At 46.0% G+C, this 22,548-nt stretch overlaps 1 protein-coding gene across 42 annotated transcripts in view; it reads right to left on the reverse strand.

Moving 5' to 3' along the window:
- Positions 1–22,548, reverse strand: part of MADD (MAP kinase activating death domain) — a 2,081,072-nt gene that overhangs the window by 547,851 nt on the left and 1,510,673 nt on the right. For all 42 annotated transcript variants that reach the window (XM_069623145.1, XM_069623139.1, XM_069623144.1 and 39 more), the window contains one exon: positions 6,155–6,319. In XM_069623145.1, coding sequence (XP_069479246.1) covers positions 6,155–6,319 — 165 coding nt within the window. The remainder of the gene's footprint in view (positions 1–6,154; positions 6,320–22,548) is intronic.

Raw genomic sequence — 22,548 nt, forward strand, 5'->3', positions numbered from 1 at the left:
CCTTGAGGTCCAGGGAACACATTGAGTTCCCAAGCACACAGAGACTTGGCTATGTGTGCAGGAGTAATCATCTTGAAGCGTTCTAGCGGTAAAGACAGAAAGACAGATTCAGAAATGACAAGTCCAGGACAACCCTCATTCCAGCCTGGTTTTTCTTGGGTATTGCAAAAATCCTGGAATAGTACCTGGAGCCCGTGTCTGAAAGAGGAACGATTTCTATCGCCTGCATCTCCAAGAGCAAAATGACCTCCCGTAAAAGAGCTGGGGACCCGATCTGACGAAGAGGAGAAGAGGATGGTAGAGGGAAAGGAAGAGGAAGACTGAATCCCATGGAGACTACGGATAGGAGCCACGGATTGTTGAAAACCCTGCTTCCAGGAGTCCTGGAAAAGAGCCAACCCTCCCTGCCCCCCGACCCAAGACCCTGACGTCACTGCTTCTTGTCAGAGGTGGGAGCAGAGGAGAGGGAGCGGAAAACCCAGCGCAAAGTCCTCTGCTGCTTCCTCCTGTTGTCTCTGGGAGACCTGTCCGGCCTCCATGTACCGCGGTCCTGAAGCCCCTTGAAGCTGGAAAAGGCGCAGGGTTTGAACCCGGTCCTGCCCTGAGCCTGAGGAAAGGATTTCTGTCCTGGCTTTGACAGGATGGCAAAGGACTTGGCGGTTTGAGTAGAGGTTTTCTTGTCAACAGACACAACCCCCCCAAAGTAAGTAAGAACTTGGTGAAACTATTTTAGAATAGTACCAGATTAATTAAGGGCAGCACAACCCAGGGTTACAAGTTTAGAAGAGCAGCAGCTAATCAAGGTAAGTAAGACCATAAACTTTTAAGAGGGGCTACACACAACTCATAAGACAAGTATTTCAAGAACACTGTTCTTAGCATCACTAAAACAATACCTTTGCTCACGCAACACACTTGACCAGAGTAGTACGCAATCCTATGCATTCATGTGTAACCTGTGCAACACGTAGTCTTATGTAACCTGCTCACTCAGGAGCGTCTTGATGCCTCAGGGTTTAGCGTGTGATACAAATACAAAAATAAATTTAAAAAACCAAACTTAGCCATCTGCAGCCCAGGTGTAGGGGGAGCCACCCACAATCTCATGCCTACAAACCACTAGAGAATAGCACAGGTAAGCCACCACCATGTACAGTACTTGCCGAATAAACCGCTCCGGAACGCCCAGCACACAGCATGAACAGAGGATGAGCACAGCAGTCCAAACCAACAAGTTAAGACAAAAAAAAACGAAAAAAAAAACGAACCCAACTCTTAAACCTCAGGTTTTGCATATAATTCTCAAATGCAAAACAAACACAACCACCTCTCTGCACAGCAATCCCCCACACACTTCACCACACTGCAACAACAAACAAACCACACTGCACAACAGCAAATGGGAATATATCGAGCCTTAAATCTCACCCAAGCTCAGCGAATGGTGAAAACCGAACTGAAGCTGTCAACAGGACATCACAACTTGCGCTCCACCTATTCCAACTATACCCCACTAACCCACCTCCCCAAACCCCCCACACACTTACCTTTCAGATCAGCTAGAGCACCAGGGCACCACTCCGGTGGGGATAGTGCGCAGTATAAATGATATTTAACATTAACTCGTCATCGATTGACAAATGAAAAAGGTCCACGCCCTCGAAGGGCAGATCCAGGATCGGCTCCTGCCCGTTAGATGAAAACTTAGTGGCGTGCATCCAAGCCGTCCTTCTCATCTCAACACCAAGGCACAGCCCACTGCTGGCAGTGTCGATGCGGCCTGGGAATCTGGCAGACCGACCTTGAAGGAGGCCTGCTTGTGCGAAGGCAGGTCTGGCAGAAATTCCCAGAGCTCCCACCACAGCTTTTGGTTAGCCGCAGCCAAGAGGGCGTCTGCGTTGGATTTCCGCTGATGCAGTCCTGAGATGTAGTAACCGCACTTGCCCAAAGACTCTAGGACCTTATCCTCCTTGGAAAGACAAATGCAGGTGGCTCCCGTGGAGAAAGACGACGAAGACAATGGTTTAGAATATAATGAGGCCACAGCCACCACTTAAGAATGCGGCTATGGGTGGGAGGCCACGAAAATTGGCTCCCAGTCCGTCAGCCTGAATCTGCTGTCCAGCTTCTTGTTCATCTGGGCGTTGGCCCTGGGCTTCTACCAGACTTTCTCGCCACCTGCAGGACATCCTTCTGGAGAGGGATGCGAGACCGGATCGTGGTGTGCATTCCCAAAACCTCTGTTAGCACTCTCGACTCCTGGGGGGCTTGAAAAACCTTAACGGATGCTGAGGGTTCATCGACGTGGGCGTCGCCATAGTCATTGCCGTCCCCCCCACCCCATCCTTTTTATAGACCGAGTGGTAGTCCGGGCCCTGGGTCTAGCACTGGAGACAGGTCCAGTGGCTGTTGAGGGGGAGGAATTGGTGGTAGATGAGGTGGTCAGGGGTTTGGGGGGGGGGTTATGTCTGAACAACCGGTAGGGCCTGCACAGGGAAGGTACCGGCACTGGAACCGGCAGCGCTGGAGGAACAAGAGTACCACCCATAGGAGGGGTCCGTTGAGGCACCACCTGCAGGATTACCTTCACTATATCCTTCAGGAGCCCCTTCATCCGAGGGGAACACAGGCGGAAGAGGAAATGCTCTAAGAAGTGGTCCTCGCAAGCGGCCATGTCCCTAGGGGCCCAGCCCTCGCAACGCTGGGCCTCCGCTCCTGGTCCATTTAATGAGCAAAAGCATGAGTTGGATCCAAGATGGCCACCATCCTGGCATGCTCCACCACGTGCATCTCAGTCATTTTGAAGCCTTGCACCACGCCCTCGGAGGCAGGGTACAAAGGCCCTAAGCCATGAGAGACCCCAAACACAGGAGGATACAGCTTGGGTCTTCCACCCAAAGCAGAAGCGTCGACCTCAGAGATCACTCTGGTAGGCGCTGAGGCCTCGGCTGGCTGGCTGGCAGTCATAACGCCCTGACTCACGACCTCGGAGGGAGCTCCGTTAGGCTGGACGCCCTCGGCCCCTGTGCCGGTAGCCATGCTGGATCGTGCCCATACTCTTGGAGGTGGCATTCAACGATCCCTTGCCCATTGGGGTTGAAAAGGACGAAATTGATCACCCTTGCAAGGATAGCACAGTAGGGCCCCTGAGCTCCTCGGCTTGGGAGCAGGTAGCCTTAGGGGCCTCATGCCTGCCAGAACCTGAATCCGAGGAACCCCTATCCGTGGGAACCCCAGGGAAGGAGTGACTGCGCTGCAGAGCCGTGCTGAACAGAGGGCCTACCTTGTCTTGTTGAGAGGTCCTGGAGATGAAGTCCTTAAGGTGGGGCAGATGAGAAGTGTGGAAGATCTCCCTCCACCGCGACAACTGAGTCTTCAAAGCCCCGTGACCAGAGGCGTTGCTAGGGGGTGGGCGGGGGTTCTGAGGGGACTATAGCCCCGTGTCTTTTGGATGTAGCCCCAGATAAAATCTCAGGGGGTACAACCAAAAGGCTGGCTAGCCCAGAGTACTGACAGTCCTGACATTAGCGTAGCCCCGGATCATTTCCAGACCTAGCAACACCCGTGCCCGTGACCGAGAGTGCTGCAAGCGAACATGCATCCCAGAGGTGGTCGGGTCCCAAACACTGAAGACAGACTGAGTGCACGGGGTCCGAGGCCAGGATAGAGCGGTTGCATGAGGCACATCTCGTGAATCCTCCTGCAGCAGACATTTGCTGGGGGAGGCGAGGCACCCAAAGGGAAGTTAAATCAGATTGCAAAAACAAAACTGGGAGCAAGCAAAAAGCTAAAAAAGTCTCTGCGCTGGCTTCCAGGTCTGACACCATTCATGCAGAAAAAGGAACTGAGGTGAGGCACCTGAGGGTGGAGTTTCAGTGAGGCGTTCGCACGCCCAAGGCCATGGCGCTGCGCGATATACTACATTTAAAGGGGAAGCTCAATTTTTCACTGACAAAGGTTACGGTACCGTACGGTTACGGCCACAAGGATGGAGGAAAGGGGACAGGGCGTATAAGTAAGATTTTTAATTAAAGAAAATCACTGGTGAATATGTCATCTGATGAGTGGCCAGCTGAGTGTGTGGGTCAAATCACATGCTCACGAAGATCAAAGTCATCCATGAGACCGAGAAAATTTAAGAGTGTTCGGGTGATCAATGCTTCCAAGCCAATAGTTGAGGTTGAATAGAAAGAGCAAGTTGGTAAAAGGGCAGATATAAAACCATTGAAGATAATTCACGGTCCGAGGTCGGCAGCCTACAATTCTCAGATTATAATGATGTTGTCTGGTTAGAATGAATTTTAATGTGCAGCAGGTCTTTGAACTTATGGATTAAAGATGAATTTGTTTGCAGGGCAAGATGTCTTTGTAGAAAGCTGCTACACCCCCGAAACTACCTCTTCGGGTGATTTTGCTTTACAATTTTAAAGCCTCCTCGAGATAGATGATTTATAGTAGTGAGGTGTTAGAATTGCAGTTTTCAGGTCTCTATGAGTAGTTTCACTTCTCTTAGTCTAGATGTTGTGTTTACATTAGCTGCACGCTGTGCATGCTCAAGGTCTAAGCCATTTAACTCCTGAATTTCATAGTCTGCTAACATGCTTGCTCTGAGGAGAGTCGTGTGAACTACAAAATGAACCTCCGCAGAACCAAAAGCACAAGAGGGGCTGCTGTAAACTGCATCTGAATAGAGAGTTGGCGGAGGTGTCGTACAGCTCCAAAACATTACATTGGAAGGCAGTTGCATTGCCTCATGCTCAGCCTCACAAACATACACCTCGTGCACAACAAACGCACAAGGCCACTCCGCATCATATTATACCTTTCTCAGTTCATGGGGCCTAGTAAGCTTTAATTAAAGAAATAAAATAGACATTCAGCCTTAACATCCACACTCGACAAGCCCATAATCCAGCTAGTCATCATAGATTTAGTGGTATATAACCAAAACTTCCACAGAGGATGGTTTTTCAGTAGCAGTGCTTGCTAAATTTAAGGCATGAGGATGCTTTGGTTTGGCCAGGTCTCAGTGGCACACTAGGTTTAGTTCTAAATACGTAATCTCGCAATAAAGTTAATGCCTCTTTAATTGCTCAAATTGATAACAGTCAACAGCGTCTTAGTTGGAGACTAGAGTCCTCAAGTTGTGCTTCGCTTGTCCAAGCTCCAAGTCTTTGCAAGTTCTTACCTTGACCTTTTGGGTCCGGGCAGTTAACTCTTATACAAAATCTGGGTTGTAGGACTTTATAAACCTGTTACAAATCAAATCATAGGAATCTTACACAGCTATGGGAAAAGGAGGCTTTTGGAATCTGTTCAGGAGCGCTTTCAGCAAACACTTGCGATTCTTGAACATAATTGTACAGAGTAGTTGGAGTTAGATTAGAATGAGTTACATTTTAGTATAGTCAAAAGTCTGGTTATTGGAACAAAATTTTTCTACAGCAAATGGATGCCATATCCCCCATTCTCTTTTCCCACAGGAGGCAATAGGGTGTACAGCAGGTGAATCACAGGCATCCAAGAGGGTTTGCAGAATAAACAGCCCGTGCAGAATTCTTTTTGTTGGGATATAAAAACGGAAGCACTCAGCCTACGATGGTTAAAATTATTGTTTTTGGTGTACCATGAGGTTTACACTCAGTATTGCCTATTGGTGAGGTAGGAGCTCGAAGAGATCTGGCAAAGGCGCAGACTTTGGCACCAGCGATCAGAGGCCAGCTTTCCTCCAGAGTACCACCTATATGTCAGCTGTCCTGTCAAGCTACATGCATCTCCATATGACCTGAGGTAATGCCATGTACCTGCTTGTGACTGATGCGCTCTTCAAGACATTAAGCCACTGGCCCATAACATTCCATGCACTAATGGCAGGACTGTCATGGCCACACTCAGCTGTTGACTCAAAATATTCCACACATTCAGCTTCAGGCACATGGCTGCAGAGTCCTCCCCTCCCACCACATGTAGTCACTCCCTCACAATTTGCCTGCCCTATGCTATCAGAACCGCCTCAACCAATCCTCTCGGACACATGATGCTGCCAGGCCCTCCATTCCCACACTTCACCAACGTCATCTCAGTGCCAGGTCTCCCACTCCCACACCCATCAATGACATTTTTATGTCAGGAATTCCTTCCCTACACCACTTACTTTCTTGGTGTAGAACTTGTTGAGTTGCGTCTCTTGTCCATTCCTCCTCCAGAGACACAGCACTTTTGTTTTGGGGCAGTAGGTCATGTTGATGAGCTTCTCATACCACCAACGCTCATACACTGTCCCGATGTTACTGCGCAGGACGATGCAGTCATCACACACCTGCAGTGAACAAAAACAATAACAGCTGAATTTCTGACATCCAGAAATGGGCATGCAAAGATCCTCTAATCACAAGTCAGCACTAAACTGGACAAGGCAATGCCAGTCTGTCAAGACAATGACAAAAGCAGCCATTCTGCAATAAGAACTTATTTGCAACATAGCACAACCCATAGCAGTGGGTTGCAGATCTCCATACCTCTTAAATTCAGATGCTTTACATATGCCTGGTGAATTGATGTTTCAACTGGAGAAGCAAAGCTTACAAAATGTATGGGCATCTGCTAATGCAGTTTTAGTACAATCCTAACACACCTTGCTGGAAAGGGAAGCAAAACCTCTTAAAAGGTAGGTATTGTGGACAGAGCGAAAAAGGACTCTCAGGTAGGGGTAGCAGGCTGACACACAGGTGCAGTTAGTCCACACACCTTTCTCTAAAAAATACCCCACACTGATGTATTCAAAATGCTATACTTTTATTATGTTACACATATAGATCGCCATCATTTGAAATAAGCACTGCGGCACATAATACGGTTACATGTGATTTTAACGAATGAACAAATGAAGAATGCATTTTGAACGAATCTAAAACTAAAAAATAATCATAAAAAAAAAATAATCGCATTTTTAAAATAACTTATTTGGGGGTCCATCCCCCAGGCTCCTTTTTCCCCATGTTTAAAACCCCACCCCAGCACCTCCCCACCCATGTTAACCGCTTACCCCAGCCCCACATATATTTCTTTTTTAGAAATTTGATATTTTTTTCTTTGTATTTTCATTTGTTAAAATGTCATTCTTTGTTTTCAATTCGACAAAATTACTCCATACCATAATACACAGTATGGCAAATACACTAATGTGGATACACTACCACAGACATGCACATAACATATGGCGAAGGCGAGAAAAAGGGAACAAGACAGTCTAATAAAACAGTGCAAAGACCATAGTGTCTGCACAACACAGTACAGTGTCCGAAGGACAAACCAACTCCTGCCGTATATTGTACATGCCCCATGCCTGGTGGTAAGCGCACAACACACACAACAAAGAGGTGCAAAGAAAAGGTAACCAGGCATTTCACCACACAGGAAAAGTAGTCATAAATGCCTCTTAGGCCACCATTATTCCTCTGCATTAATTCTGGCCCTCTAGGGCATAGTACCTGAATAATACAAATGCACATATTATAATTGATAATAGTGCTAGATGGTGGAAACAATTTGTACACAGCCAAAGGCATCCAGGAAATCGGGATATATATTTAGATACAACGACCAGTGCAATACACTACAAGGGAAATAGTTACACATTGACCAAAAGTAGCCACAGAGTAAAAATGCATTCACAATTGGAGAAGTGAAGAGAAAGACTTTAAAAATACATATCAAATACATGGTTAATCACTATGAATCCAGTTGTTGGCACAGAACCCCCCATATCCCTTGTGGGTACAGGAAAAACATCAATGAGCAGAAAAGTACCCCCAAAGTCACTTTAGGAGGGATCAAGGGTAAGTAGAAAGTTCCATAGAAGTCAATGGGAGAAAGTCAATGGGCCATCTGCTTGTATGGGGGAAATTAAGTCAGGTCTCTATTTTACCCCCACAGTTGTGGATTCCATGGCAAAAAAACCCAGGGAGGACTGAAGAAGACCCCAATGAAGAAATCCAGAGGACAGTTAGAACCAGAAGCCCCAGAGGAAGATGCAGTAAAGCAAGAAGACCCCAATCTTAGTCAATGTGAAATGCAGTAGAGATTAACTTCAAGATAATCTCGACCCTGGACCAAAGCGAAACTTGAGGGCGAGTATCTTGAATAAGTGACCACCCTAGTACCCAAAGGTAAGTACTGGAGGAGGCAGCTTTGGCAAATACTGCTCCAGCATTATTACCTGCAGTTTACTGGGATCCAGTGACAATAAGCATCCTTTCCACATCACAGTACCTCCGACCAGTAGTTAAAACAGTTCAGAGGAAGACTGAGGAAAGACTAGGGAACACGTGAAGATAACTCTGGAAGCTCGATGGACAAAAGTCAGGTGGCACAACGACAGAAAACGGTTACACAATGATAACATTGGAGGTGGAGTCTACCCAGCACTGCCCATGAGCAGATGAGGTCGTTGGTGGTTTCCCACCATCCTTCCAGGCGATGGCAGCAACCAGCAGTAGAGCAGGAGACCTTGGTGCAAAATGGCGGGAAACAGCCGTAAAGGACCTGGAAAACAGTCTGAAAATAGTAGGGCCAACTCTACATATCAACAGAGTCAGGAGGAGGATGCGTGAAGCTGTGCCTAGACGTCCCAGAGCAGAATACCTCAACCATGATGTGCGTATGCCACTACATCAAGCCAGTATAATAAGATGAAGGCTACATTGCAAAATAAAAGTAGGATTCAGCAGGAAAATCCTCCCTCAGGACCACTGTCCTGCTTCCTCCGAGAATCAGGATCAACAGAGAAAGTAGGAGGGGGATCTCTTGAATATCACTGGGCAAAGCCAGCCACCAATCACTAAGGGGAGTCAGGCAGCTGAACATTCTAGTAGGGCATTTCTTCGGCCGCTAAGCCCAGACCACCCCTGCAGGAAGCGAGAAGGAGAGCTCAGAGACTTAGACTGGTCTAAACCAGTTAGAACCAATGTGTGGGCTGCCATGGGGCTCCCACAAAGCCCATGTGGTCAGAATGGCCATTTTAGGTCTACCCCGTAGTTACACTGAACAATGGAAGCTCTATAATAAAAAACAGGCAAGAAATGACTTAATAAATATATTGGTACCTGCGACAAATGCAGGAAATTCATGAGCTTGCCCCCTTTGGGACTAAGGAGGTGAGCCTGCTAAACTTAACCCCCTCTTTGAGGACAGGAGATTCCCCAAAAGGTATATCAGTAATCCTCCCTATGCTCAAGACCCCAATATCTTTGTTGGCTATATGGGACTTAAACTGTGTAACGACTTAAAACTTCCTGTAAGACTGGCTGGAATGGTTTCTGACCCAGCGTGTGCACAGTATTCACCTGGAACGAGTGAATAGCCCACCCCTTTACAGAGTGAAAGATAAAGAACCAATCATCTGTGGAAACACATTGAAGAGATGCCCACAGAGCAGTAGCGCAGGGATCTCCTCCTGGGAGGTGTGGCAGGAAGAACATACGCCAGACGTGGAGAAGCAAACCGCAGTTGAGCCCGGGGAAAGCTCAAAGCACTGCCGGAGTAGAAGCTGGAAGCACCTGGCCCAGAGGAGTGAAGCGAGCACTCGCTGCTTGAGAGGCAGAGGACCAGCGTACCAAGACGCCCGCACTCAGACCTCCCCCTCAACCCCCGAAACGTGCAGGCAGATAACGAAAGCTCTGCCTGTCACGCTACACTGGTTCGAAACCCGGACCCGGGCTTGGAAAAAAAAAAAAGAGAAAACGAGCGCGTCCTAAATAACATGCCCGTCCACAATTAAACTAGTGCCTAGATACCTGCGTGTTATGTGCGCTGCAAATAAATGCAAAAATACAAATACACCCAAAAAGAACAGAAGAGATGGTGCCGCAGTTGCAGAACTCCCAGACTCTCCTGATGAGCATCGCCCAAGGAACAGAGGTATGCAGTGGCATCAGGGAACCGGGAGACATGAGTGAAACCAAATTCCAGGGTGGGTGAGAGACCAGAGACCCCCAAGGAGGGGTGAGGGAATCCAAGCCCAAGAGATGTGGTGAGAGATCTAGAGGCCAAGACGGCATGACTGAAACCAGACCCCCCCCCAAGGAGGGGTGAAAAGAACCGAAACCCAAGGTGGGGTTAAAAGCAATGATGGCCTAGCAGGGAAAGAATACGAGGAAACCAGTTGGACTGGAGGGACACAGGACAAACGTCCCACGTGAGAGGAAAGACAAGACATTAATTGGACTGAATTGAATACTACAGGCAAGAAGCAGTTGAAGAACCACCCGGCCTACAGGCTGAGACTGTGCATCGGAGCTCAGAGCCCTTATTCAGACAGACACACCAAGGTGAGGGTCAGAAGCCAACCACGATTCACTTTACTTAGGGCTTTGTCAAAACCATTGTTTATATTTTTTTTTTTTTTTTTATAGTGGTAGGTAAAGAACACGGTTAAGCATAGGGTTATGGACAGAGGAATTTCTTATTTTGTAAATAACTTCCTGGCCTTTTATACTTTTTCTTTATAGAATCTGAGATTTAGGGACCGCATAGACCTCTTTTTGATCTTGAATAAAGAAAAGTTCAACCATAATGCCACCTTGTCAGTCTCATGATTCTGATCTATCACAAACCCCTACGCATACCAAAAAGGTACATTGGGCTACCACTGCAGTACAATGGTTTGCAGCCTTGGATAAGCCAACAAAAAACAAATTACTTACCTGGGGTAATGTTCTTTCTGGTGGATGGCTCAACCCACATACTCCTCATTTGAGATATATCCTGGACTGTGCCGCCAGTATCAGAAAACTTTTTCCCAGCAGGGGGTGAAGTGTGTCCTGACGCCGACCCTTTTGGACATAGCACTTCACAACTCTGGGAGAGATGGTGGCCGTAGTACATATAGTACACACCACGCCCCTGTGACCTCTTTTCTACCCTTTTCCCCCCAATGCTCAGCAGCTGAAGGAGAAACAAGTCAAACCATGGTGAAAATCTCTTGTGCATCTTCAACATTTTTCTGAATGTGGGGTAAGTTGGGAGGGCGATGAAGAATCTGTGGGACGAGATATCCATTAGATGAATAAATTACTTGTCTCTCGGTAGGAGAAGTTACTTACTGGTAATAGTGAATCTGTGAGAGAATCTCGATAGAACATCCCCTCAGCACCAGCTGCTTGTAAAATGTCTACAAGGGGCGTAGTGTGGCTCTGTGTCACTTCTTGACATCTGCATGCCTCAACCGCACCACTCCTCGACTCCAGATGTGACATTGGTAGTAAATATACATCGTCACTACGCCCCATACCTCAGTTCCACACCCTTTTCCCTCCATTCTCAGCAGCCAAGCAAAGAGCCCCCTGTGCACAGATTCAAAACACAGGGGAAAATTCCACTCCTCCAAAAAAACAAATCCAAGACTGAATGCATGAATGCATGAACATCCAACAGTACTTTACCTTATTTTTATTGTATTTCTTTCAAACAAGATGCAAACGTGTTGATCTTTCCTTCAGAGGTAAGCTGCTCCGTTAGCGGACAGCTGTTGAAATGACCTGCACCGCAGTGTATTTTACTTATTTTTAGATTTATATTTAACTAGAACTTACTTCACAGTTTATTTTGTGTTTGGTTGAAGTGGAGTGAATGAAGAAAGTCCTTTGTTTTTACTATTGTAACGTGGCCATTTGGCAATACGATCTTGGCAGCTTAGGGGTGTGTACATTGGGCTAGGACTAACTCATAGTCCTCGTTCTATGCTGTTAGGCAGAAACCTGTGCAGTTCCCTTAGGGACCACTGCAAAAAGTTTAAGACTACAGGTGTTAGCAGTAAACCCAATTGTTAGCAGTCTGCACCACCCAGATTTACCTGGTAGATGTGGCTGAGCAGTCAGACTTCTCTCAAGAAGAGTTAGGCAGTATATAGAGTATACACAATAGGGCTAAAAATACAGTAGCACAAGCAAACACTGACCAGAGCTTTGGTATAAAAGTATATAATTATTTATTTAAAAACACACTTGTAAAAATACACTGGCACTAATATGTCAAGCAAGTTCAAACACAGTCACTAGAAATATATACACCTCCCTAATTAATTATTTGACAAGTCTAGGTTAAGACACCACTTATTTGGCAAAACAGAGGTGAGCGCGTAACCATAGATGGCACTCCAATAATTTGTTTAAGAAGGGAGAGAAAAGGCAGAATAGGAAAATCACACAGTACCAACACTTTTAAAGAACGACAGCAAGTCAAGAAAGGCAGGGTCTAATGTAGAGCAAAAAGTTCATAGGCCAGGCCCACTCTTGGAGAGAGCAAGGGGGAATGTGCCCAAGATCACACAGTGAGAATGCACTCAAAGTCTTTGCAGGAAAGTCAAAAAGAGGTTGGATCAAGTTAGAAAGGTAATGTTAACGGGTCCAAGGTCACCCCAGGATAGAGAGTCAAGGGTTTACGGGACACCTTGGACAGTCTGTTGCAAGGGAGACTAGGCGGGACACAGTACCTGAAATGGTGAGAAAGCTCCAGCGGAGCAGTTCCTGGCAGCGGGTGCAAGCCGGGGTTTCGTCCAGGGGAAGAGAAGATCTCGAAGTGGAGGAAAGCTGGAGGTCGTTGCGCTGCCAGGGAAGAAACCAGCCGCAGAGTTTCCCGGTTAAAAGGTACTACCCTTTTATTCGCGGTAGTGGTGAAGCGTGGCTATCCGGCCGCCGGGGTGCTTGGCACGGGCGATTCGACCACTAGACGATCCAGGAGGCGAAAAAAGGCGAACTGGTTGGTCCCACCAGCTCAAAGGGAAGAAGACTCTCCTGGAAGAAGATCTTCTCTGTCGTCGGGAAAGTGGTGAGTTTCGTACAGCAGGGCTCCACCGGTGGAGTCGTCTTTGTAGATAGCTCAGCTTCTCCCCTATTCTGATTCTTTAGGTCCTGTGGCGACTTCTGAAGTTCCAGTCCCCAAAGCCCTGCTTTTATGCAGAAAACCCCCATTCATCAGCCTAGCTGTCAATCAAATATGCTAAGTGGTGAGCCGGGCGGCTCACCTCTGGGCCAATCACACAAGAGTGTGACTTGAGTTGCCAATGCAACTCAGTCTAGGGTGCCTATTCCCCCCCTCCGACATGGGGTCTTTTACTCCATAGGGTTTCATGTGTTTTTGGTAAGTGTGTTACACAGCACCCTCAGTGCAGTAACACTGGGGTGTCATAGTGACCCCCAAACATAGACTCCATACCCTGGGACTGACTACTGTCTCCCAGGGCATGTAAAGTCACCATTGACTTTACTAGTCTTAAATTGTGAACAGAATCAGTACAAACCATCATATTGTGGAAGTACTGGTAGGGGTAATTAGATTGCCCCTGGGTCTATTTTTCGAGGAGGCACTGTGCAGTCCCCACTCGTCGAGTTTCTGGCTGGTGGCAGTAGTTACCACGCGAAATATTCCACCGGAATATTTCCTATGGGATTTTCCCATTCATTTTTGACGCACCACTTTTTTTTGGTGCAAAGTTAAAGATACCGCCGGGTTATTTATTTAATATTTATTCCCCGGTTGGGTCTTTTTGCCAGGACTCGGTTTTAAAATGGCGTTTGTGTTCGCCTCTGTAACTCCAACCCAAGTCGAGCCCTTTGTTCCACTTTTGGCGGGCTTCTGCACAGAAGCCACCAAAAGTAATGCCACTATGTCTGGGTCTACAGGATGTGTGGGAGGGGGGTTTAGGCACCCTGGACTGAGTTGCCTCAGCAACTCAAGTCGCACTCTTGTGTGATTGGCCCAGTGGTGAGCCGCCCGGCTCACCACTTAGCATGTTTGAGTGACAGGTAGGACTGATGAATGGGGGTTTTCTGCATAAAAGCAGGGCTTTGGGGACTGGAACTTCAGAAGTCGCCACAGGACCAAAGAATCCGAAGAGGGAGAAGCTGAGCCGACCTGCAACGACGACACCACCGGTGAAGCCCTGCTGAAGCACCTCACCACTTCCCAACGACAGAGAAGATCTTCATCTTGGACAGTCTTCTTCCTTTGAACTGGTGGGGATAACCAGTTCGCCCTCTTTTTGCCTTCCTGGACCGTCTCGTGGTCGAATCGCCCGTGCCAAGCACCCCGGCGGCCGGATAGCCACGCTTCAACACTACCGCGAATAAAAGGGTAGTACCTTTTAACCGGGAAACTCTGCAGCTGGTTTCTTCCCTGGCAGTGCAACGACCTCCAGCTTTCCTCCACGTCGAGATCTTCTCTTCCCCTGGACGAAGCACCAACTTGCACCCGCTGCCAGGAACAACTGCTCCCGCTGGAGCTTTCTCACCATTTCAGGTACTGTGTCCCGCCTGGTCTCCCTTGCAACAGACTGTTCAAGGTGTCCCGTAAATCCTTGACTCTCTATCCTGGGGTGACCTGGGACCTGTTAACTAACTTTCTCTGAACTGATCCAACTCTTTTTGAACTATCTGCAAAGACTTTTTAAGTATAATTCAACTGTGTGATCTTGGACACATTCCGCCTTGCTCTCTCCAAGAGTGGGCCTGGCCTATGAACCTACTTGCTCTACAGTAGACTCTGCCTTCCTGACTTGCTGTGGTTCGTTTAAAAGTTTTGGTATTGTGTGCTTTCCTAATTCTGCCTTTTCCCTCCCTTTTTAACTAACGTATTGGAGTGCCATCTTAGGTTAAGCGCTCACCTCTGTCTGCAAATAAGTGGTGTTTTAACTAAGACTGGTTCAATTAGTAATCAGGGATGTATATATATTGTATATATTACATCCCTGTATATATTACATATACATATATTGGTAACGTTGACGTGTCGGAAGCGGCCAGTTCTCTTCACTCTGTTGTCGTGAACGTGGTGCGGCTTGACGCGTACTGACGAGAGGGCAGGGTCCCTTACTCTAACTGCTACGAGCCTGCAAGCCCGCGAACTCACGCTTTTTCGAATCACTAACGCCAGCGCGCCAGCACCAGCCCCCTGGAGCCACGGTGCTGCGTACCTCGTGAGGACTGAGAGGACCTTTCGCCCGATCCTGGTAGTCACAGACTGGGCTGAGCGGCGAGGGATGAGCGCCGTGCTGGTACGTGGGGCAGTCGTGAGGGCAGAGAGGCTAGCCCATTAGCAGCAGCACCTCCATAAGAGATCAGTAAGATCTGTAGTCGGCTGTTCCCTACATTAGTTTACGGGCATCTGGCCCTTGATTCCTGTTATTTGGGGCGACTTTTATGCTTGAAGGGAGACAAGGAGTTGTGCTGTTGAACCTTTAACCTTAATCTATATGGTTCATAGGCACTGACTCAGGATAGTCCCTAAATAAATTGCCACACGAGATACACTCTCTCCCACTTCCTATTTACTTTTTCCGGGCTGGAAAGTATGGAAAAGGAGGAAGGTTTAGGGATTTCATAAATTAGAGGGACAAAGGAGCAATTAAGTTTTGCACTTCAGCATACGGGCTGTAAGTGACTCAATAGCCTTTCCAGGAGACTGCGGGCAATGCCTTTGACCCTGGCAATATATACAAGGCACCAATAGTTGAAGGCAAAGCTCCAGACTATAACCTCCAGATTTGTGTCACAGGCAGACTATTGACATCATTCCAGATCCTGTAGCAAGACACTAGGCGCACCTGAATAAGGAGTAGGTGCCCTATTGCTTAAAAATAAAATAAACAAAAGTTAACAGGCCCTTACTATTAGCACGACCCGATCTGCCTGGACTTTGGGGTAGGTGCACTTAAACTACGGTTTTACTAGCCCTCCCTGCAATATTGCCCCTCTTCTTATAACCTCGCTATACAGACCTACGAGAGCTCACCGATCTGAGCGGAGGCGCTAGACTCACAATGCTGACAGTCAAAAAGTGCTCAGCGACGAGATATAACCTCCGTAATCAAAGAAGCAGAACCCCGTTATCAAAAATGAATGGCTGCAAAGGACCTAAAACAGCACCGGTGGAGAAACGGGCTATCACTGACTTTTTCACGATTCCTGATACTGCAAATATAACAATTTCGCCGCTCCCAGCGGAAAAGGCGATAGGAAACCAAAGTATCAATAACACCATAGAGGCACTAGGAGAAAGTGCAATAGATAACAACTCACTTCTGGACCTGTGCTCATCTATGCAGAGATCGATGACTCCTCATCTAGGTAGCAACCAGGGGAATCAAATCAATAGCTACCAACATTTGTCTATTCACTCCCAACAAGAAACATCTGATAGACTATCTGCGTCGCCTAATTTGGATGTACACTTGGAATCACCGGCACCAGATAGTAGCAGAGAACATGAGGAAAGCCAAACTACTTTGGGGGACTTGCAATCCTAGATCGCATCACTACAATTCGCCTTGAATATTCTATTAAAGATGTGCGGGAGGATACTGGAAGTTACTCTTACCCATCCCGCAGGAAATACAGGAAACAGCAGTAACTTGGAGTCTGTGCAAAATGAAGGGAACCCCATAGTACCAGTAAGCGCAGAAACTACAGACCATGATCTAAATACAACAACGAATGCGGATGTTTATTTCTCACGCAAACAGCGGCGAATGACCAAAAGAGCAATTGCAAGAAAAAAACGCCAAGTGGCAGCCATAATACTACCGGACACCGCAGAGCCGGATGAGGAAATATCCAGACCTGCAAAAGGTAGCACTCCAAAATTGAATAAGAAAAAATCCAAACGGAAAGTGGCCCGAACGAATAAATGTATTGCAGGCAAGGAGGGTAAACTGACAAGTTGGCTCATTCTTGATAAGAGCACAGCGGTAATCCCGGCTGAGGAGGAAGACCTAAACAATAGCTACAAATCACAATTAGCAATTGAAGTTGATTTAGAGCCCTCATATTGCCTAAATGAGCCAGAGGAGAACTCCGCTTTGAAAGCTGTAATTATTGAACCAACCAATTTACCACAAATGGATATTACACCTGCTCCGTCAATTGTGCCGCCACAAGATGACAAAGGTAACACTATATCACCACTAGGCGGAAGAACTTGCATTATCAAGAACCTTTACCAGAATAATGACCACGACTGGATCCCGAGATCTGCGCCGATGACTAGATTACATTCCTTCCCTCAGCTGAGAGTGCGGAGATCGGAAGACTTTGAATTCATTGAACCATTGAAAGCTAGGAATTCCAACATATCAGCAATACATTGTAAATTTTAAGCAACAGCTAATCTGATACGCAACTACAAAGAAAATCTCCGGGAAGTTGACATTGAAGTAGATGCTGACCCTAACATAATTGATCCACAGTGGCCAATGCAAACGCCATGTACTAAATCGAGTGAAACTACGGCTCCACAGATATCTAAAGGCAATTCAATACAGTTAGCAGATGTACAAAATGTTCTTAAATGGCTTGCTGAGACTCTTCCTGCTCTGTCAATTACCCAATGAGATCAAAGCCTAGTTACATGGAACTGTCGTGAATTTAACCATTTATTATCCGCAGATGGCTCAACATCCACGTTAGTTGGTCACACCTGCATTTGATTACAGGAGACGTGGCTTACCACCCGGGCCCTTTTAAATGGCTATTCTATGCACCCGGAATTAGCCAAAAAAGGACCTAGGGGAAGACCTTATGGAGGTCTCCTTATTGGAATATTACATCCACTAAAATCTACTAGGATCCACTCTAATATGGACGAGTTTGTACTCGTAGTTGAGATAGAACTTCCTGGTAAAGATAAAGTGGACAAGATGCTTTTGATCAATCTTTACAACCCTCCAGATTCCACCCGTCGAGATCTTTTCCAGGAAGCTTGCCACGATGTGCTGATTAACTGGATGATCAATGCTGAACATAATCTAGTAATAATGACAGGTGACTTTAACTGTCATATAGTGGGTCCAGTGGGGAAAAGTAAAAATCCCTTATTGAAGAACAGTGGAAGGATGTGGCATGCGGAGGAGAACGCTGAGGGATTACTTTGGCTACACTTCTTGTAGGCATGGGACTTTGAAATATTAATTGGCAGAACCATCAGTGACTATCCAGGTCAACCTACATGGAGTAACACCAGATCTAGATGCACACTAGATTATATCTTTGTAAGTCCTTCTATGGCAAAATTGGCCATCGATATGAAGATCAACAACAATGACTGGAGTGATCATGCCTCTCTTACGTTATTATTTAATTTTGCGGTACAACAATCCAAGCCTAGACCTATTGGTGAACTAAGAACGAACCATACCTCTACTAGCATCCGCTGGTCCGACAAAAACATCAGGAAAGCAACAGAAGCCACGAATGACATGGCACTTATGGACTGTGAAGCCCTCCGCACTATATCTGGCAACGAGATCGAAGAGTGGATAACATCATTTTCACAAAATTATGCAACTGTCAACATAAACATGCTAGCCCCAGATGCCAAACCAACTAACATATTTGATATTGAAATCAGAGATGCCAAAAGAGCATTAAGAGCAGAACTCCGGAAGCTACGGAAAAACTCCATCACATGGGATAGCTACCAGATTGCAAGTAAAAAACGTAAAAACGCCTTTAGACTTTGGCTTAGGCAGAAATGTTATGCAGCCAAATTAGCTAAATGGCAAAAGACAGTCCAGATACTCTGCACTGGTAACTCTCGCTCTATATGGGGATTGCTGAGACAAGCCAGAGGTGATACGAGCAGTTCTCTCAATAATCCCATCGATGTGGGCCAATGGGAAGAATTTCTGAGAAGTCGTAATCATTACCCATCTGGTCTGACTCAAGAGAAGACATCTCTGGATCATCCATCTCCCCCCTTCAAGGTATCCGCGGAATCACTGATTACCATGATAAAAAAGCTGAAATCTTCGAGAGCACCTGGGCCAAATGGCCTCACCAATGTCATACTAAAAAACAATCCTGAATACTGAGCAGAGGTCCTTTCAATACTATTTGATAAGACTCTGAAGGACGGGTGTATCCCGGAATCATGGCAGACAGCAACCCTGGTTCCTATTTATAAGAGGGGAGACCGGACAGACCCCTCCAACTATCGACTACTGTCCATGTTAGAGTGCACGGGAAAGCTGTTTGCAACATACTTATTACACAAACTTCAAAAATGGATGGATCGTGAACAGATCTTAAACCAATTCCAATGCGGCTTTAGAGGCAGATATTCGACAGTGCATAATTTGATTGTAATGGACATGCTCCGCAATAAGGCTAGATCCCCAGGGAATCCACCTTTATATATACTATTCATTGACTTCAAGGCTGCTTTCGATTTAGTACCTAGAGATCTGCTGTGGACCAAACTTGAGAACTTGGGCTGCCCCAAAGGTATACTATACTATCTTAGATTACTACACTGTAATTCTACAGTCGCTCTGAAACTGGACACCATGGGTAATATGACCCTCAAGATTGATCAAACACGTGGCGTAAGGCAAGGATGCCTGACGGCCCCAATATTATACAATCTTTTAGTTCACGACATACCTAAAGCCATAGCTGCAGTCCACAACTGTCCACCTAAGATAGGCCAGACCCATTGCTCGGTTCTGGCCTATGCGGACGACTTAGTCATCATGGATCATACAATCAGTGGACTTCGAAACTCTGCAGAGGCACTATGGACCTATGCCCAACGAAACGGCTTGACAATCTGGATAAACGCAGATGATGGTTCTTAGCAGCAAGAAGATAGTCCGAATGAGCATCAAAATACATGGGTCTACAATACTATACACACCCTATTATAGATATCTGGGCATTGAAATAGAACCCAAAGGTCATTGCACCATGTGTAAGCAAGCTCGGATAACGCGCGCTGCTCAAATTAGCTCTCTGATATATCGTTTTTCCATGTCTCACTGTGGGTATACTGTCTGGGCTGCACGACAACTGTACCAACAGGTCTTAACCCCCATGACCATCTATGGTCTAGAAGCCTTACAGCAGATAGACTTGAGATGGCTCCAGATACTTGAGGGGAAATATTGGAAAAAAAATACTTGGTCTCCCGAGCAGTATACCTATGGCTATCCTTAGACTGGAACTGGGTCTCATCTCGCTGAAAGCTCAAGTACTCAGGAAAAGGACTGTACTATATTTAAAGATGTCACCGCAAGCAGAAAACTCTCTATTGAAGGCCATGTTCAATGAAATCAAAAAATCTGCCACATTCCCATTTATGAAAAAACAGATGATCAACTATATGGAAAAGATCGGCTGGATCAATAGGCCTTATACAGATCAAGCTAATGCACTCTGCGCCTTGACCAAAAAATCTGAATTAAACGATTGGATTGACAATTTTGCACACTTAGAAGGTATGAAACGTTATAAATGTGTTTAACATATGAGATACACCTTTAAGAAGCCATCTTTTTATTTATCTCTGTGCCCTTCACCAAGACTGAGACGTTTTATCCTTCTACTGAGGATTGACCAATTACCGGTACAGGCTATTAGCGGAATTATGAGCAACCTGATCAAACCAGATGGCTACTGCCGACTCTGCATGAATAGATCTGCCACTGAAACCGGTAAACATGTTCTAACTAGATGCCCTTCGATGCGAAAGACTTCCATAATATTCTATGGAGACTTTGTCCATCGTATGGATTACATCAGTAGTGAAGACTTTTGGCTGAGGGCGCTGAATGCAACTGGTATGAAACTCTATATGGCGCTATACAACGTGTGGTTGATAGTGGAGAAATTACTGGACATATCCATATAGTGCCTGGGACAGTAGAGAAGCTATTGGACATGCCTATATAGAAGTTCCCTTCCCCTAACTAATGATGAGACTACATGTGGTACTGTATGTCTAAGCGTCTTCATCTGCAGTTAATCTGCATGAATTTTTATAGCTTTTATACAAATCTGATGTAAATTTACTGTGTACAGGTGAATTAAGTACAATGTTACGCCAAGTTGAAACACCAGGATGATGACATTTTAAATGTATTCTTTATTCTGGACATTTAGCTATAAAGTAATTATGACATTTATGATTACTGTAATTTTATTATTCTTTCTGTGGTCAACTATGTTACTTACTGTCCTTTTCTGTTTTTGTTCCTATGAATATGCTGTATGAATTTATAATAGTATTTTACTCTTGTAATTCGATTTATGTTATGTGAAAAGCTTATGTTAAGCTATAACACATTAAATAAATAATAATAGTACATATATTGGTAGCGACTGTGTTTAAACCTGCTTGCCATATTAGTGTTAGTGTATTTTACAAGTGTGTTTTTAAATAAATTATTATATACTTCTATACCAAAGCTCTGGTCAGTGTTTGCTTGTGCTACTGTATCGTTGTACCTATTTTGAATACTCTATATACTGTCTAACTCTTCTTCAGAGAGGTCTGGCTGCTCAGCCACAGCTACCAGGTAAATCTGGGTTGTACAGACTGCTACCAATTGGGTTTACTGCCAACACCTGTAGTCCTAAGCCTTTTGCAGTGGTCCCTAAGGGAACTGCACAGGTTTCTGCCTAACAGTCCTCTTCCTAGTCCAGTTAGTAAAGTGAAAAACCTGGGTGTCATTCTCTCTGCCTCCCTCTTTATATCCAAAAAAGTGACTGCTGTGTGCCATGCTGCCCACCATCAGATCAGGGCCCTTAAGAGGGTTTTACCCATGATACCGGAAGCCATTTGCCCCCCCCCGTGGTGGCTGCGTTAGTCCTTTCACGGTTGGACTATTGTAACTCTTTATATCTGTCGCAGCCGATTGGCCTAATACAGCGGCTTCAGCACATGCAGAACCTGGCGGCCAGGTTATAGTCTGGCACTCCATAAGGAGCCCACATTTCTCCAGTGCTCCGCCGACTTCACTGGCTTCCGGTGGGCCAGCGTGTCCATTTTAAGTCGCTGTGTATTGTCCACCGGGCAGTCCATGGCCAAGGAGCTGAGTTTCTGCAATCAAAATTCTCTCGTTATATCCCTGAACGTGACTTCCGCTCCTCCACCACTAATCTTCTTGCTGTTCCAAGGTTCAATCGTGAAAGGGTCAGCGGTAGGGCCTTCTCCATCGCAGCTGCTAAACTCTGGAACAATCTTCCATTGGTACTAAGAAGTGCTCCCAACCACCTTGGTTTCAGAAGAGTCCTTAAGACCATTTTGTTTTAGCTCTCCACTCTCTTTGGCCCTCCCTTCTGTGAGCAGCTCTCCTCTCTAGCGCCATGATGCCCTTGGGTGACCGTGCTCTCTACAAATTTAGATAACATGACAAGATTAACCCACAAAAGAAAAGAAAAGAAATAACAGAGCGTTGTAAACTAAGAAGATTTCATAGGCTGGGAGAGCAATGAGTAATCTGTGGGAGAAGAATCCATCGAAATAACATTACCGGTAAGTAATTTTTCCTTCAATGGACTGCATTCTCCCAGATATTCCTCATCTTGAGCGACTCTCAAAGCTGTACCAACTTTAGGCGGTGGGCTGCAAGCTTAAACTAAGAAACTCTGCAACACCTGTGAAAGCATCATGAAGTAGACACAGACAACAGCTTCAAGATTGGTTCACCATATTTTTATTAACTTAAAAGGGAGGATGGAGTAGGGCCTAACTTGCCCTGTGTTAAGGCAGGATTTC

Source organism: Ambystoma mexicanum, chromosome 11 (genome assembly GCF_040938575.1).
Source record: "Ambystoma mexicanum isolate Mex_15411 chromosome 11, UKY_AmexF1_1, whole genome shotgun sequence".
NCBI lineage: Eukaryota > Metazoa > Chordata > Amphibia > Caudata > Ambystomatidae > Ambystoma > Ambystoma mexicanum.